The 13,773-nt window shown below is 40.1% G+C and overlaps 1 protein-coding gene across 35 annotated transcripts in view; it reads right to left on the bottom strand.

The window, feature by feature from the left end:
- Positions 1-13,773, bottom strand: part of MARCHF8 (membrane associated ring-CH-type finger 8) — a 184,605-nt gene that overhangs the window by 45,320 nt on the left and 125,512 nt on the right. For all 35 annotated transcript variants that reach the window (XR_004959965.1, XR_004959967.1, XR_004959966.1 and 32 more), the window contains one exon: positions 4,371-4,421. Coding sequence is in view for 32 of the 35 variants with exons in the window: in XM_036264748.1 (XP_036120641.1) it covers positions 4,371-4,421 (51 nt within the window). In the remaining 3 variants the exon portion in view is untranslated. The remainder of the gene's footprint in view (positions 1-4,370; positions 4,422-13,773) is intronic.

The following is a 13,773-nucleotide window of genomic DNA, read 5'->3' on the forward strand; positions in this document are numbered from 1 at the left end:
TACCACATAAACAAAATAAGTGATAAAAATCACATGATCAGCCCTGGCCAGTTTTGTTCAGTGGTTAGACCATCAGCCCACGGACGAGAGATTCCTGGGTTCGGTTCCCGCTAAGGGCAAGTACCTTGGTTGCAGTTTGTCCCTGGCCCCGGTTGGGATCGTGTAGGTGGCAACCACTTGATGTGTGTCTCTCTCACATCGGTGTTTCTCTCTCTCTCTCTTCCTCCCGCTCTTCCTTGCGCATGTATCTGAAGACACATGCAAAAATGCCCTCCAGTGAGGATAAAATTTAAAAAAATCACATGATCATATCAATAGATATAGAAAAAGCATTTGATAAAATCCAGCACTCATTTATGATAAAAACTCTCAGCAAAGTGGGATTAAAGGGAACATACCTCAATATAATAAAAGCCATATATGACAAACCCACAGCCAACATCATATTCAATGGGCAAAAAGTAAAAGTGTTTCCCTTAAGAAAACAAAACAGGGATGTCCACTTTCACCACTCTTATTCAACATAGTACCAGAAGTCCTAGCCACAGCAATCAGACAAGAAGAAGAAATAAAAGGCAACCAAATTGGAAAGAAAGAAGTAAAACTGTAATTATTTGCAGATGACAAGATACTATATATAGAGAACTCTAAATAATATTTCACCAAAAAACTACTAGAACTAATAAATTCCGAAAAGTAGCAGGAACAAAATTAATATCCAGAAATCATTTGCATATTTATACACCAATAATGAACTAAAAGAAAGGGAAACTAAGAAAATAGTCCGATTTACAATTGTATTAAAACAAAAACAAAAACAAAAACAAAAAACACCACCTAGGAATAACTTTTAACTAAGGGTAAAAGATCTGTATTTGGAAAATTGTAAGACACTGAAGAAGATACAAATAAGTGGAAGTATACACTGTTTTCAAGGATAAGAAGAATTAACAACATTAATATGTCCATACTGTTTTAAAGAAATCTATAGATTCAAAGCAATCCCTATCAAGATACCACTGCTGGCCCTGGCCGGTTTGGCTCAGCGGTTAGAGCGTAGGCCTGCGGTCCTGAGAGACCCGGGTTCGGTTCCCGCTAAGGGCGCGTACCTCGGTTGCGGTTTGTCCCCGGCCCTGGTCGGTTGTGCGGGTGGCAGCCACTCGATGTGTCCCTTTCACATCGATGTTTCTCTCTCTCTCTCTGTTCCTCTCTCTCCCTCCCACTCTACCTGAACAAAAAATGGAAAAATGTCCTCGGGTGAGGATAAAAAAAAAAAAAAAAGATACCACTGCTGCATTTCACAGAACTAGAACAAATATTCCAAAAACTTATATAGATCCACTAAAGACCCCGAATAGCCATCACTTGAGAAAGATGAACAAAGCTGGAGGAATCATGCTACCTGATATCAAACTATACTACACAGCAACAGTAATCAAAACAGCATGGTACTGCCATAAAACAGGCACACAGATCAATGGAACAGAATACAGAGCCAAGAAATAAACCCACACCTTTTCGGTCAATTAATATTTGACAAAGAAGGCAAGAACATACAATGGGGTAAAGACAATCTATTCAATAAATGCTGTTGGGAAAATTGGACAGACATGTGCAAAAAATAAAAAATAAAATGAAACTATACCACCTTCTTGTACCATATACAAGAATAAATGCAAAATGGACACCATACTTATATGTAAGACTTGAAACCATAAACATTCTAGAAGAAACCATAAGCCCTAAAATCTCTGACATTTCTTTTAGCAGTCTTTTTCTGATATATCTCCTCAGGCAAGAGAAACAAAAGAAAAAGTAAACAAATGGGACTACATCAAACTAAAAAGTTTTTGCACAGCAAAGGAAACCATCAACAAAACAAAAAGACAACTTACTTAATAGGAGAACATATTCACCAATGATACAACTGATAAGGGGTTCATATCCAAAATTTATAAAGAGCTCATACAGTTGAACACCAAAAAAATCCAATTTAAAAAATGGGCAAAAGACTGAATAGACACTTCTCCTAAGAGAACACACAGATGGCCAACAGACATAAGAAAAGGTGCTCTGTGTCACTAATCACCTGGATACCCATTTTATTTATTTATTTATTTTCCTCACCCAAGGACATTTTTTTGGTTCAGATAGAGTGGAAGAGAGAGAGAAACATTGACGTAAAAGGGTCACATCGAGTGGGCCACCTCCCGCACCACCCCAACTAGGGCGGGGACGAACGGCAACTGAAGTACGTGCCCTTGACCAGAATCGAACCTGTGACTCATTGGTCCACGGGCCACTGCTCTAACTACTGAGCCAAACAGGCCAGGGCTGGATACCCTTTTAAAGACGGTAAACCACCACCAATCTAGCAGCCTCTTGCACATCCTGTTTCCTTCTCTGAAAGCTGACTGTAGTTTCTGAGGCTAAAATGAAACATGGGGAAGCCTCAAATAAACACTGAAACACTCTAGCACTTTGTAACAAAATCTAGATGAGACAGGCTAAAGGTTTATTTTTTTTTACCAGTTGTCAACCTCTGACTTCCGAGGCAGAAGTAGTCAGCGGCCGACTGCAGGGCGCACAAAGCAGGCCCAACCCACCAGAGGCCCAGCCAACAGAACTCTCCCGACAGAAGTGGCAGCAATTTGAGGTGACATCAAACGTGCTGATGTCTGACTTTCCTTTGTACCCTCTAACACAAGCGTATGAAGCATCTGTTTACGTATGTCTGCTAAAATGAAGATAAAAAATTTTACCACAAAAAAGTATTTTACATGTCCTGGCCTAAAAGCGGCCACCAACAACAGGGCCATTTTATACATACACAATGCATTCTCAAAAACAGGTATTTTACACAGCAGTCCTATCCTCCCTCCTCAGCCCCATTTAACTGGTTCATGCCTAACAACTCCACGTTTTACAAACTTTCTTACTTACAAGGGGTACATTTTGCAACAAACTTTCCTACTAGGCAGTTATGTGAGCGCACATGGCTCCTGAGACTCTCCTTTGATCCCAGTTACCCGTGGAAACTCCTGCCTTAAAAATGAAAGAGGCCCAGATTTCCTTGGGCCTGTTCTGTGATAGGAAGCTTTGAGGCTTTTACAATTCCCCTGTTCCTATAAGTGTTCGTGTGGGTCTAAAACTGCTTTTTAAGAAAATTCCAACCCTACCTACAAGAAAGTTCTAAGACAGTGGCCTTGTTTGTCTTCTTCATCGTTTTCCAGCACCCAGCACTCAGTGCCTGGCACAAATGACACAATACAAATGTGTGCCAAAAAAAAGAAAGGCAGAGTTTTCATTAGATTTCTTAATTTTTTTCACCCCTAGTTTAAGTTATTTTTAAGCATACAGTTGTGCCTTTGATCAATAATAAAATAATAATAGATACATCAGGAACTATCCTTACCCAACCAACCTAAGATCACCAGGGTTCAACAATGTTTAACAAGAGTCAGTTGACTGACTCACTGCTCTCCCTTCCAAACATTATCCCTAAGATTCACACTGTATTACTGCCATAATTTTTACTTATCTGGAAATTAAAGCCAGGTCCTTCCTCAAAGTCACATGGCTAGTAAATCCTTGTCCATCTAACCCCCAAGCCCTCACAGACCATCTCAAATACCTATACTCTAGGCCTTTGCAAACCCATCAAATGTTCCTTGAGACACTGTAAGCTAGTAGTGCACAAACTTTTCTTCTGGCCAGTGAGATGTGAGAAGTCAGGCAGTTGGGGTGGGGGTGGGGCATGTCTGGGAAAGCTTCTGCCTTCCTCCTGAAAAGGGTCAGGCTCAGCTGCCACAACCCTCCACCCTTCATCATTCTTATTCCTGCCAAGGCCACAGCCATGGTGCCTGTAGGCCCAGCTCCCACCTTGAGACCATGAGGTGCTCAACGTGAGGATAACAATGTGCTAAGGCAGACGGCACAGAGAGAGCAGAACGTGCCCGGGTCCCTGGCACCTGTTAGCAAATGCAGCAGCCCTGGACCATCGACCTCCAGACATCTTGTCACTGGACCCACATTAATCCATAATTATTTAAATCACCAGAATTGGATTTTTGTTATTATCAGTCAACTGCACTCCTAATTAAGGTGACAGATTCTCTGGTGATTGCCTGAAATTTCTTTACCTGAAAGTAAATAATTTCTTCTGGAAGAAAAGGGTTTTTTCCAATTAGTCACTGCCCCCACCATACACACTAGAACAGCATAACTGCCACACTCCTCATTGTGTGGTCCCAGAGCAGATCAAAGAAGTGCATCAACAAGTTTGTTTTTAAAGTAAGAGTATAAACACATGCAAGCTGAGAATACAGAAACCCCAGGCTAGGAAAGAACGTGTTCCAGCGGTACTCTACCTTAGCAATGCTGCTGGAATGACTCATGGAATGTCCCAAAGTCTTCTCATTCTGCAAGAAAATCAAACAGGTGATTAAAATGTGCAAAGAACAAGTAATTGATTACAACAATCCTAATAACAAATCATTCCCTCAGCTAGAATTTGCTGAACACAAACTGCTATGCACAGGTCAGCTAATATATACTGGAGAATTCGGCAAAGATGAATAAAACAATAGTCCCTGCCTTAAAGGAACGTAAATTAACAAGAAGAAAAAAAAACAGGAATTTGGAATTAACTGTAAAAATAAAGAGGCACTAAATATCTTGTGACACATTCAAGTGGAGGTTCATAGGCAAGAAACTGCATGTTCAGTTGTATGTGGTGTGGACCCTTCTAAGAGGACACCTGTAAAATGGGGTTAGGGGGGAGCAAGACATCTGATGCCACCTAGTTCATCTGGCTGTCCGAGTGCTGGGTACTCAACAGGGACATCGCACAGCTCACATCTGTTTCCTTAAGCTTGCTTCTCCTCCTGTATCAGAGAACTCTGTGCTAAGCTGGCTCCATCCCTCTCATGCCTCTCCACCTTCAATCACAGAATCTTACATCAAATTCGCCCTCCTTAACGTCGCTCAATCTCAAATATCTTCTTCATTTCTACTGTCAAAGTTGTAGTTTAGGTCCTCTTCATTTCTCACTTGGAATTTTTAAATAACTTCTTAACTGGTCTTTCTGCTTTTAAGATGACCTTCCTAAGACGTAACTGCTATGGACTGAATTGTACCCTCCGCCCCCAAATTCATATGTTGAAGTCCTAACCCTCAGTCCTCAGAATGTGATTATATTTGGAAATGGGGCCTTTAAAGAAGTAACTACATTAAAACGAGGTCAGGTATTGGGGTGAGCCCTGATCCAATATGAATGGTGTCCTTACAGAAGAGGTAGTTAGGACACAGATATACACAGAGAGAACACCATGTGAGGACACAGGGAGAAGACGACCATCTACAAGCCAAGGAAAGAGGCCTCAGAAGGAACCAAACCTGCTGACATTTCGATCTCAGACTTTTAACCTCCAGACTGAGAAAATTCCTATTGTTAAAGCCACCTTGTCTGTGGTATATTTTGTTATGGCAGCCCTAGCAAATGAATACAATAATCCTCCACACTATAACATTTAAAATGAGTGTTCCCAGTATAATCTGATGTTTAAAAATAAGAAAGTAACTTTCCCTGAATCCACTGACTCTTGTTCTAAACCCCAGTGAGGGAAGGGGGAAAACTTTTACACATGGAAGAGAGGATCTGTCTTGTATTTTGAAGAGCATCTATTCTCTAGTTAGGTAAGATGATATGAAATGACCATGGGGAAAACCAGAAAAGGTTGAGATGTAATTAGCAGGTAAAACTCTTTGGTCAGTCAGACATACAAGGAGCTGGTAGTAGGTCATCTAAAAACTCCTTCGAGAAAGAGTTGCTTCCGTTCCACCACGGCTCCCCTCACAGACCTACCAACCAATAAAATTTCAACTTTCCCCTTCCCCTCAACCCACCAAATTTACAGACTGTCATGACTTTTGTACACTTGACTTTTGAACATTTGATATGCCTGATATGCTGATGAAGAAATATGTCAAGCCCTGGCTGGTGTGGCTCAGTTGGTTGGGTGATGTCCCATGAACCAAAAGGTTGCTGGTTCAATTCCCAGTCAAGACACATGCCTGGGTGTGGGCTCAGTCCTCAGTGTGGGATGTGCAGGAGGCAGCCAGTTGATATTTCACTCACATCGATGATTCTCTCTCTCCCCCTGTCTAAAAATCAATAACAACTCTTATTTTAAAAAAAAGAAACATTTCAAGATCTCCCAAGTGGCCTGCCAGCCAGAACTTATTTTAACAATGTTGTCTTCTTTATTTTTACAGCAATGTATTTGTGCAATTTCTAGAATATTTTTATTTTATCCTCTCCTTATTTTATAAACCTGAGTGGAAACAGAAACTCGGGTCTCAAGTATAATACATTACAGACAATGCTATTAAGTGTTTAGCTTCAATGGAATATTTGTTAGTCTTAAGCTAGTCAATTAGTTATAAAACAAAAGAACAAAATTATAAAGTATACTTAGTGTGGGCAATATGTTACCAAAACTGTTTCTAAAAAAAGAAAAAAACTTAATTAGGAATTTCATTCAATCATCTTATTCACACATTCATTCACTCACCAGGAATGGAAAATCCCTCTGTCCACAGAACAGGTAAACCTATAACCACTGAAGTTTTATTCATGAGTCAAGATTGTGTTACAGACAAACACAGGACACTGCTGTGAATCCAGGCTTAACAGCTCATCTACTGAGGATTCACTATTAAACTTTCATTTAGTCTGCTAAATTAAAACAAAAATACTATACACCTTGGATTGTTTGTACAGAAAACCAATTATTACACCATCACTAGAAATGGCCAGTTTAAAACCATCTGGAAACCTACAAAGAAGTTCTGAGGTATGAAGTAAAGCAATAATTAATATTCTAGACCTTTCTGACATTCATTATTCCATAAAGAAGGAATATTGTGGTGCGGAGAGGCCTAGCAGTTAAACTAGGTAACATTATAAATTCAGACTGACAGGTAAAAGTTGTTCTGTACCTTATGAACTTGAAAAATAAATTTACTGATGTAAATAAGCCTTTATTCTGATTTCCTTGTTAGAATAATATAATACATTGATAAAATCAAACAAATAATTAGCCCTCAAAGATACAGATGTTTTAATGCCTGTCAATATTTAGGATTGCTTCTCTACTACTTGGTAGGAAATTAACAATTCAGTTCCAACAGACTTTTTTTTCCCACTTAAATATTGTCACATTTATTTGGACTTACTGAAAACTCTAACAAGTTCAGGACCCTAACAGACCTATTTTTCAACAAGCCAATCTCAGGATTCATTCAACTCAGTTACTCATTCATTCCATACTTATTTTGTATGTGACTACCAAATGCAAACAACTGCATCAGTCATCAGAATATGGACAAAAATAAATCTGACTCTGAGGCCTAGTCCAATGAACTGCTTTGAAACAGTATTTTGATGAGGAGCGTGCAATTAGGGAAGGACTAAAGAATGACATAAAAAAAAGCACATATACAAATTGTATCAGGATAGAGTAGGTGACACCACTCTCTCCTACAGTCATGAATGAGAAGGAAAGTTTACCAAACAACGTCAAGAACTAGAATTAGGTATTCCAACGAGAAAGAGTTCCATTCCAGTTCAAGCTTAAACTAAGTTTCAATAACCAAGTAGTAATAACCTTGGCAAATTATATTCATATAATCTTTAATATGTTCAGTAACTGCTTAATGGGCCCCACCATTCTGTAACCCAAGGAGAGACTGCAGCCTCACTGCTGGAGATAAGACAGTTACCTTCCTTCCGCAGAGACAACCAGGCAATGGCACTGAGACCACACACTCCCTGGACTGCCCTCACCTCCATGTATCTTTGGTGGGCTCTTTTCTACAGTGAACATGAATGAATGTTCCTTAGAATACAAGCTCCATGCCCTCTTCCCATTTATTTTCTCCCTTAGACCAGTGCTTCTGAAACGCTGTACTTGAATCAATTAGGGATCTTGCTAAAATGGAGACTGTGATTTGTTAGCTCTGAGTTGCACTGAGATTTTGCATTTCCATAAAATCCCAGTTGATTTCCAAGCTGCTGGTCTCCAGACCACTTTCACAGGCGAGTTTCATTCTAAATCCTGGGCCAAAATAATCCATAAATGCCATGACTAATTTTTCAAAAACTGAGGTATAACTGAATATGACTTATTTTTTAAAAAGTAAATCATAAATCATGACTACTGCACATCTAACTTTCTGTGTAAAGATGCAGTAAGAGCCCTGGCTGGTTTGATTCAGTGCTTAGAACGTCGGCCCATGGACTGAAGGGTGCTGGTTCAATTCTGGTCAAGGGCACATACCTGGGTTGCAGGTTTGATCTCTGGCCCTAGTAGCTGGGGTCGTGCAGGGCAAACAATTGATGTGTCTCTCTCACATCGATGTCCCCTCCCCCTTCCTTCCACTCTATCTAAAAATTAATGAAAAAATATCCTCAGGTGAAGATTAACAACAACAAAAAAGATGGCAGTGAGCTCACAAGTGCGTTAATACAAGTAACTCAATCACAAAACAGGCTGATGTACACATTAGGAAAGACTAAGTAAGTCTGTGGGTGTGAGAACAGTTTTGTTAATGTAAGAAGTTACCAGATCACAAAGATACAAATAGGCTCTGTTGGCCCAGCCAGGGTGGCTCAGTGGTTCAGTGTCAACCCATGCACCAAGAGGTCGCCGGTTCAATTCCCGGTCAGGGCACATGCCCAGGTTGTGGGCCCAATCCCCAGTGGGGGGCATGCAGGAGGCAGCCAATCGATGTTCTCTCTCATCAATGTTTCTCTCTCTCTCTCTCTCTCTCTCTCTCTCTCTCTCTCTCTCTCTCTCCCCCTTCTTTTCCCTTCCTCTCTCTCTAAAATCAATAAAGAAAAAGCTCTGTTGAAGAATAAAGGACACTTCACAATTTTATCAGTCCTGTGAATGCTTTTTTAAGTCAATGTGGGGCTCCAACAGAAGGAACTTTGAAGGTAGAACTGAGATGCAGAACCCACAACGACCAAACAAGCCCTGGAAAGTAGATGCCAAGAATTAACAAGAAGACAATGAGGTAAGATGTCTAAGCAAGTTTTAGGATTCTACATAAAGGAGTCAAACAATAGGACTTCATGTAGGTGTTTCCCTGAAACTCTGACCAGAACCCAGTCTTTAAAAAAACCTATGTGTAACAGACATTGTTAACTATCTATCCAATATTCATCCCCACCAACAGAACTCCAACTGTGTTCTGAGCAGCAACGTACTAAACTAAAAGTTCGCCCTTGTTCACACTATTTTGCAGTTAAGGGTAAATACATAAGAAAGTTCTCTGTAGCCCTGGCTGGTTTGGCTCAGCAGTGAGAGCGTCGGCCTGCAGACCAGAGAGTCCCGTGTTCAGTTCCTGCTAAGGGAACGTACCTTGGTTGCAGTTTGTCCCCGGCCCTGGTTGGGGCCCTGTGGGTGGCAACCAGTCAATGTGTCTCTCTCACATCGATGTTTCTCTTTCTCTCTCTCTTCCCCCCCCCGCCCCCCTCTCTCCCTCCCGCTCTATCTGAAGATGAATGGAAAAAAAAAAAAAAAAGTTCTCTGTAAAAATGTTAACCTCTCAATGTTTTCTGGGAAAAAAAAATTGCTTTCCTGATACAGCCCTTGCTCCTTTCTCCAGCATTCCTCTTCCCCTCCTCACCCCGGAACACAGGTATCATCCCAGGTACCGCAGTCACCTTGGGACCAGGAAGAGAGGAAGTACACACCAGGAGTCTCAAACATTTTGGTCTTAGGAATCCTTTACAATGTAAAAACAATTGAGGACTCCCAAAATCTATTGTTTATGTGGGTTACATTTATTCATGTTTACCACATTAGGAATGAAAACAATTTTTAAAATATGAATCTCTTAATTCATTTAGGATTAACAAAAATAAACTCAGTTAACATAAATAACATTTCAATATAAAACAACTATTTTTCCGAACAAAAATCTACAAGTGAGCAGAGTAGCATGGTTTTACATTTTTGTAAATCTTGTTATAGATTTATAAAAATCTATACATATTTCTAAATCTTGTTATAGAAGACAGCTATATTCTCATATCTGCTTGTGCAATCTTCTCTGGTATATTGTTTTGATTGAAGTAAATGAAAAAAACTTGAATTTACAGCAACCCTCAACCCCATTAATTCACAGTTTTGCTGTGTTTTCAGTTACCTGTAGTCAATTGTGGTCTGAAAATACTACATGCAAAATTCCAGATATTTTGAGAGAGAGACCATATTCACACAACTTTTCTTGCAGTATGCTGTCATAACTGTTCTAGTTTTAGTTACTGTTGTTAATCTCTTACTGTGCCTACTTTATAAATTAAGACTTTATCATAGGCATGTATGTCTAGGAAAAAAAACAGTATAAGCAGAGTTTGGTACTATCTACAGTTTTAGGCATTCACTGGGGGATTTGGAACATATCCCAAGCAAATAAGGGGGGATTATGGTATAAAGCTATGTAGTTAGAAAAGAAATGTATTTTAATAATCATTTAAGACAACTGTGGATATTCTTTTTTTTATCCTCATCCAAAGATATGTTTTTTTATGGATTTTAGAGAGAGGAAAGGGGAGAGAAAGAGAAACATCAATGTGAGAGAGAAACATCAATTGAGTGCCTCTTGCATGCACACTGACCACAGATCACACCCTAACTGTGCATGGTATAATGCTCCAACCAACTGAACCACCCAGCCAGGGCTGGATATTATTCTTTGTATTACACAAAACCTCAACAAATAATTAGCTGTGATGTGGACTCTGAAACAGTATTAGTGAACTTTTAATACTCTATTAACATCAAATGGTCCATTGTTTACTTTGAATTGATCTCTTAACCATACATGACTTTATAATATCACACCTTGGACATTTAGAAATTATTAGCTCACTGAGTTATACAAATATTCCAAAACTGACACATTTCATTATTCAATATTAAAACAATCACACTCATCCTGGACAGTAGCTCAGTTGATTAAAGTGTTGTTCAATATGCCAAGGCTGCAGGTTCAATCCCATCAGGGCACCTACAAGAATCAAGCAATGAATGCATACTTCATTGCAAGAGTAGCTCTCTCTCTCTCTCAAAATCAATATGTAAAAAAAAAAATTTTATATAAAAAAATCACTCATTAATATGACCACCAATTACATCAGAAGAGTCCTTAATTTTTTTTTATCCTCACCGGAGGACATTTTTCCATTTTTTGTTCAGACAGAGTGGGAGGGAGGGAGGGAGGGAGGGAGGAAGAGAGAGAGAGAAAGAGAGAGAGAGAAAGAGGACACATCAAGTGGCCACCACCCACACAACCCAACCAGGGCCGGGGACAAACTGCAACCAAGGTACATGCCCTTAGTGGGAACCAAACCCAGGTCTCTCTGGACCACAGGCCAACACTCTAACCGCTGAGCCAAACCGGCCAGGGCAGAAGAGTCCTTAATTATTAAAAAGCTACCACGCCCACAATTTGTTTTCCCCAAATTCTAATTTTGCTTAGAAACCTCAAATCTCATCACTGATGACAAAGACTGTTCCTGATTTCCTTGAACTGAAAGACTGGCTCATTCATTCAATTTCGATGAAATGTCTGACAAATACTCAAGTCAGAATCACTATAGTTTGACTATCATATCAGTCACTCTTTAAAATAAAGATTACATTACATTTAAAAAAAGTGACTACTTCAGCTAACAACTCATAAGTACTTTGCTCTAGGCAATCACTGCATTTTGGTATGCAGCAGAAATTACCTATATCAGATAGATAATGAAGAAATAACACCTCATCTATAATAGGGAGAATAATCAATTAAAACTGACACACAAGGCCCTGCTTGTGTGGCTCAGTGGACTGAGCGTCATCCCAAGGACTGAGAGGTCCCAGTTCAATTTCAGGTCAGGGCACATGCCCAGGTTTCAGACTTGATCCCCAGTTGGGGGCGTGCAGGAGGCAGCCGATCGATGTATCTCTCTCACATCGATGTTTCTATCTCTCTCTCCCTTCCTCTCTCTCTCTGGGAAAAACATCAATAAAAACATATTTGAAAAAACAACAATAACAACAAAACTGACATACATTTTAAAATGAACAGAAAAGAACATCAAAATATTATAACTGTCTTCCAAATGTTCATAAAGTCAAAGAGACATAAGATATAGAAAACAATAAACTAACATTTCCAAAGATAAGCAAGCACTAAAAAACTATACAAAGACATACACTCATTAACACCATAGATAAAACAATAAGGAAGTCTTAAAAAGAGTTCAAGGAGCCCACAAAATGGCAGGAAAAAGAAGAGAAAATAGGAGAGGGAGAGAGGAGAGAACAAGCAGAAACACAAAGTAAAATAACACTCTTGATTCCTAAGATATCAAAAATTGTCATGAGGGCATAAACAAATGGAGAAACATTTTTTTTTTAAATCCTCACCTAAGGACATTTTTGCATGTATCTTCACAAAGAGGTGGAGGGGGAAAGAAGGAAGAGAGAGGGAGAGAAACATCGATATGAGAGAGACACACTGACTGGTTGCCATCCACACGACCCCAACTGGGGGCGGGGACAAACTGCAACCGAGGTATGTGCCCTTAGCAGGAACCAAACCAGGGACTCTCTGGTCCGTGGGCCAACACTCTAACTACTGAGCCAAATGGGCCAGGGCCAAATGGAGAAACATTTAGCCAAGAAAATCTACTATACCTCAGTAGCCTCTGATAAAATCTTGGCATTTTAGCCACAGCCCAGTCCCTCCCCAGAATGACAGAAGCTTCACCCTTGGAGGGTGGAGCCAAAAAATTACGGCTCCCTTTCCCCCAGTTCTCAATAGAATAGAATGGTGTCTCCTAAAGAGGAACAGGCCTCAAGCATTCTGCTCTACGAACTCCATGCAGTCAAAGCTATGTTCCAGGCAAAACTGACTTAGAGGTAGGTTTGGGCTCTCTTCCTGCTCAGTATCCACTAGTAGAACAGAAGCTCAACCCCAGCCATGATGGACTAAGAGTAATGGTGTCCCAATTGTGCTCAACCCAATATGCTGATAGGATGGAAGTTCCACACCAAGAGAGGCAAGCCAAGCCAACCATGGGCTACTGTCCTACCAGCACACTGCTCATAAAGCAGGTGTGTTACTCCAAAAGATGTGGATCACTGTACTGTCCCCCAGCTCTGAAGCACAGGCTCAGATTTTGCAAACATGGAAAAGCAGGCCAAAAGAACAGAGAGCTCCTAAGTGATTACAAAAAAAAAAAAAAACAGACATTATTTGGAATAGAGTATGCAGACATTCAAGCCTAGGGGTGCTATCCAAAATGGTGTTTTAAGAGACTAGTAGCTTTACAAGAGCAACCAGCTAAATCATAAAACAACTAAAAGTATATCACATAAAACCAAGAACAGAGACAGTAAGAAGGTCCTCCTGAGATTATAAGAAACCCCAAATACTGACTCAAAAATAAATGCAGCAGTCCCAGGATGGGTTGATCGGAATCAGGTGAAAGCTACATTTAGTTTGGTCCCAGGGGCAAACTGGAATTATAAATGAAGTACAGAAAAATCATCCGGAATAACTAGCTGAAGACTAATTGGAGAGAAGCCTTATAACAAAGGACTTACAGAGGAAGCCACATCAAGACTGAGGCACAGCACAGGAGCTGGCCAAGCACTCATGGGCAGCAGCTGAAGTTACAGAGAGGGATATATGAGCTGGGGGGGGGGG

The sequence above is a fragment of the Molossus molossus genome, unplaced genomic scaffold (genome assembly GCF_014108415.1).
Source record: "Molossus molossus isolate mMolMol1 unplaced genomic scaffold, mMolMol1.p scaffold_m16_p_17, whole genome shotgun sequence".
NCBI classification, from domain to species: Eukaryota; Metazoa; Chordata; class Mammalia; order Chiroptera; family Molossidae; genus Molossus; species Molossus molossus.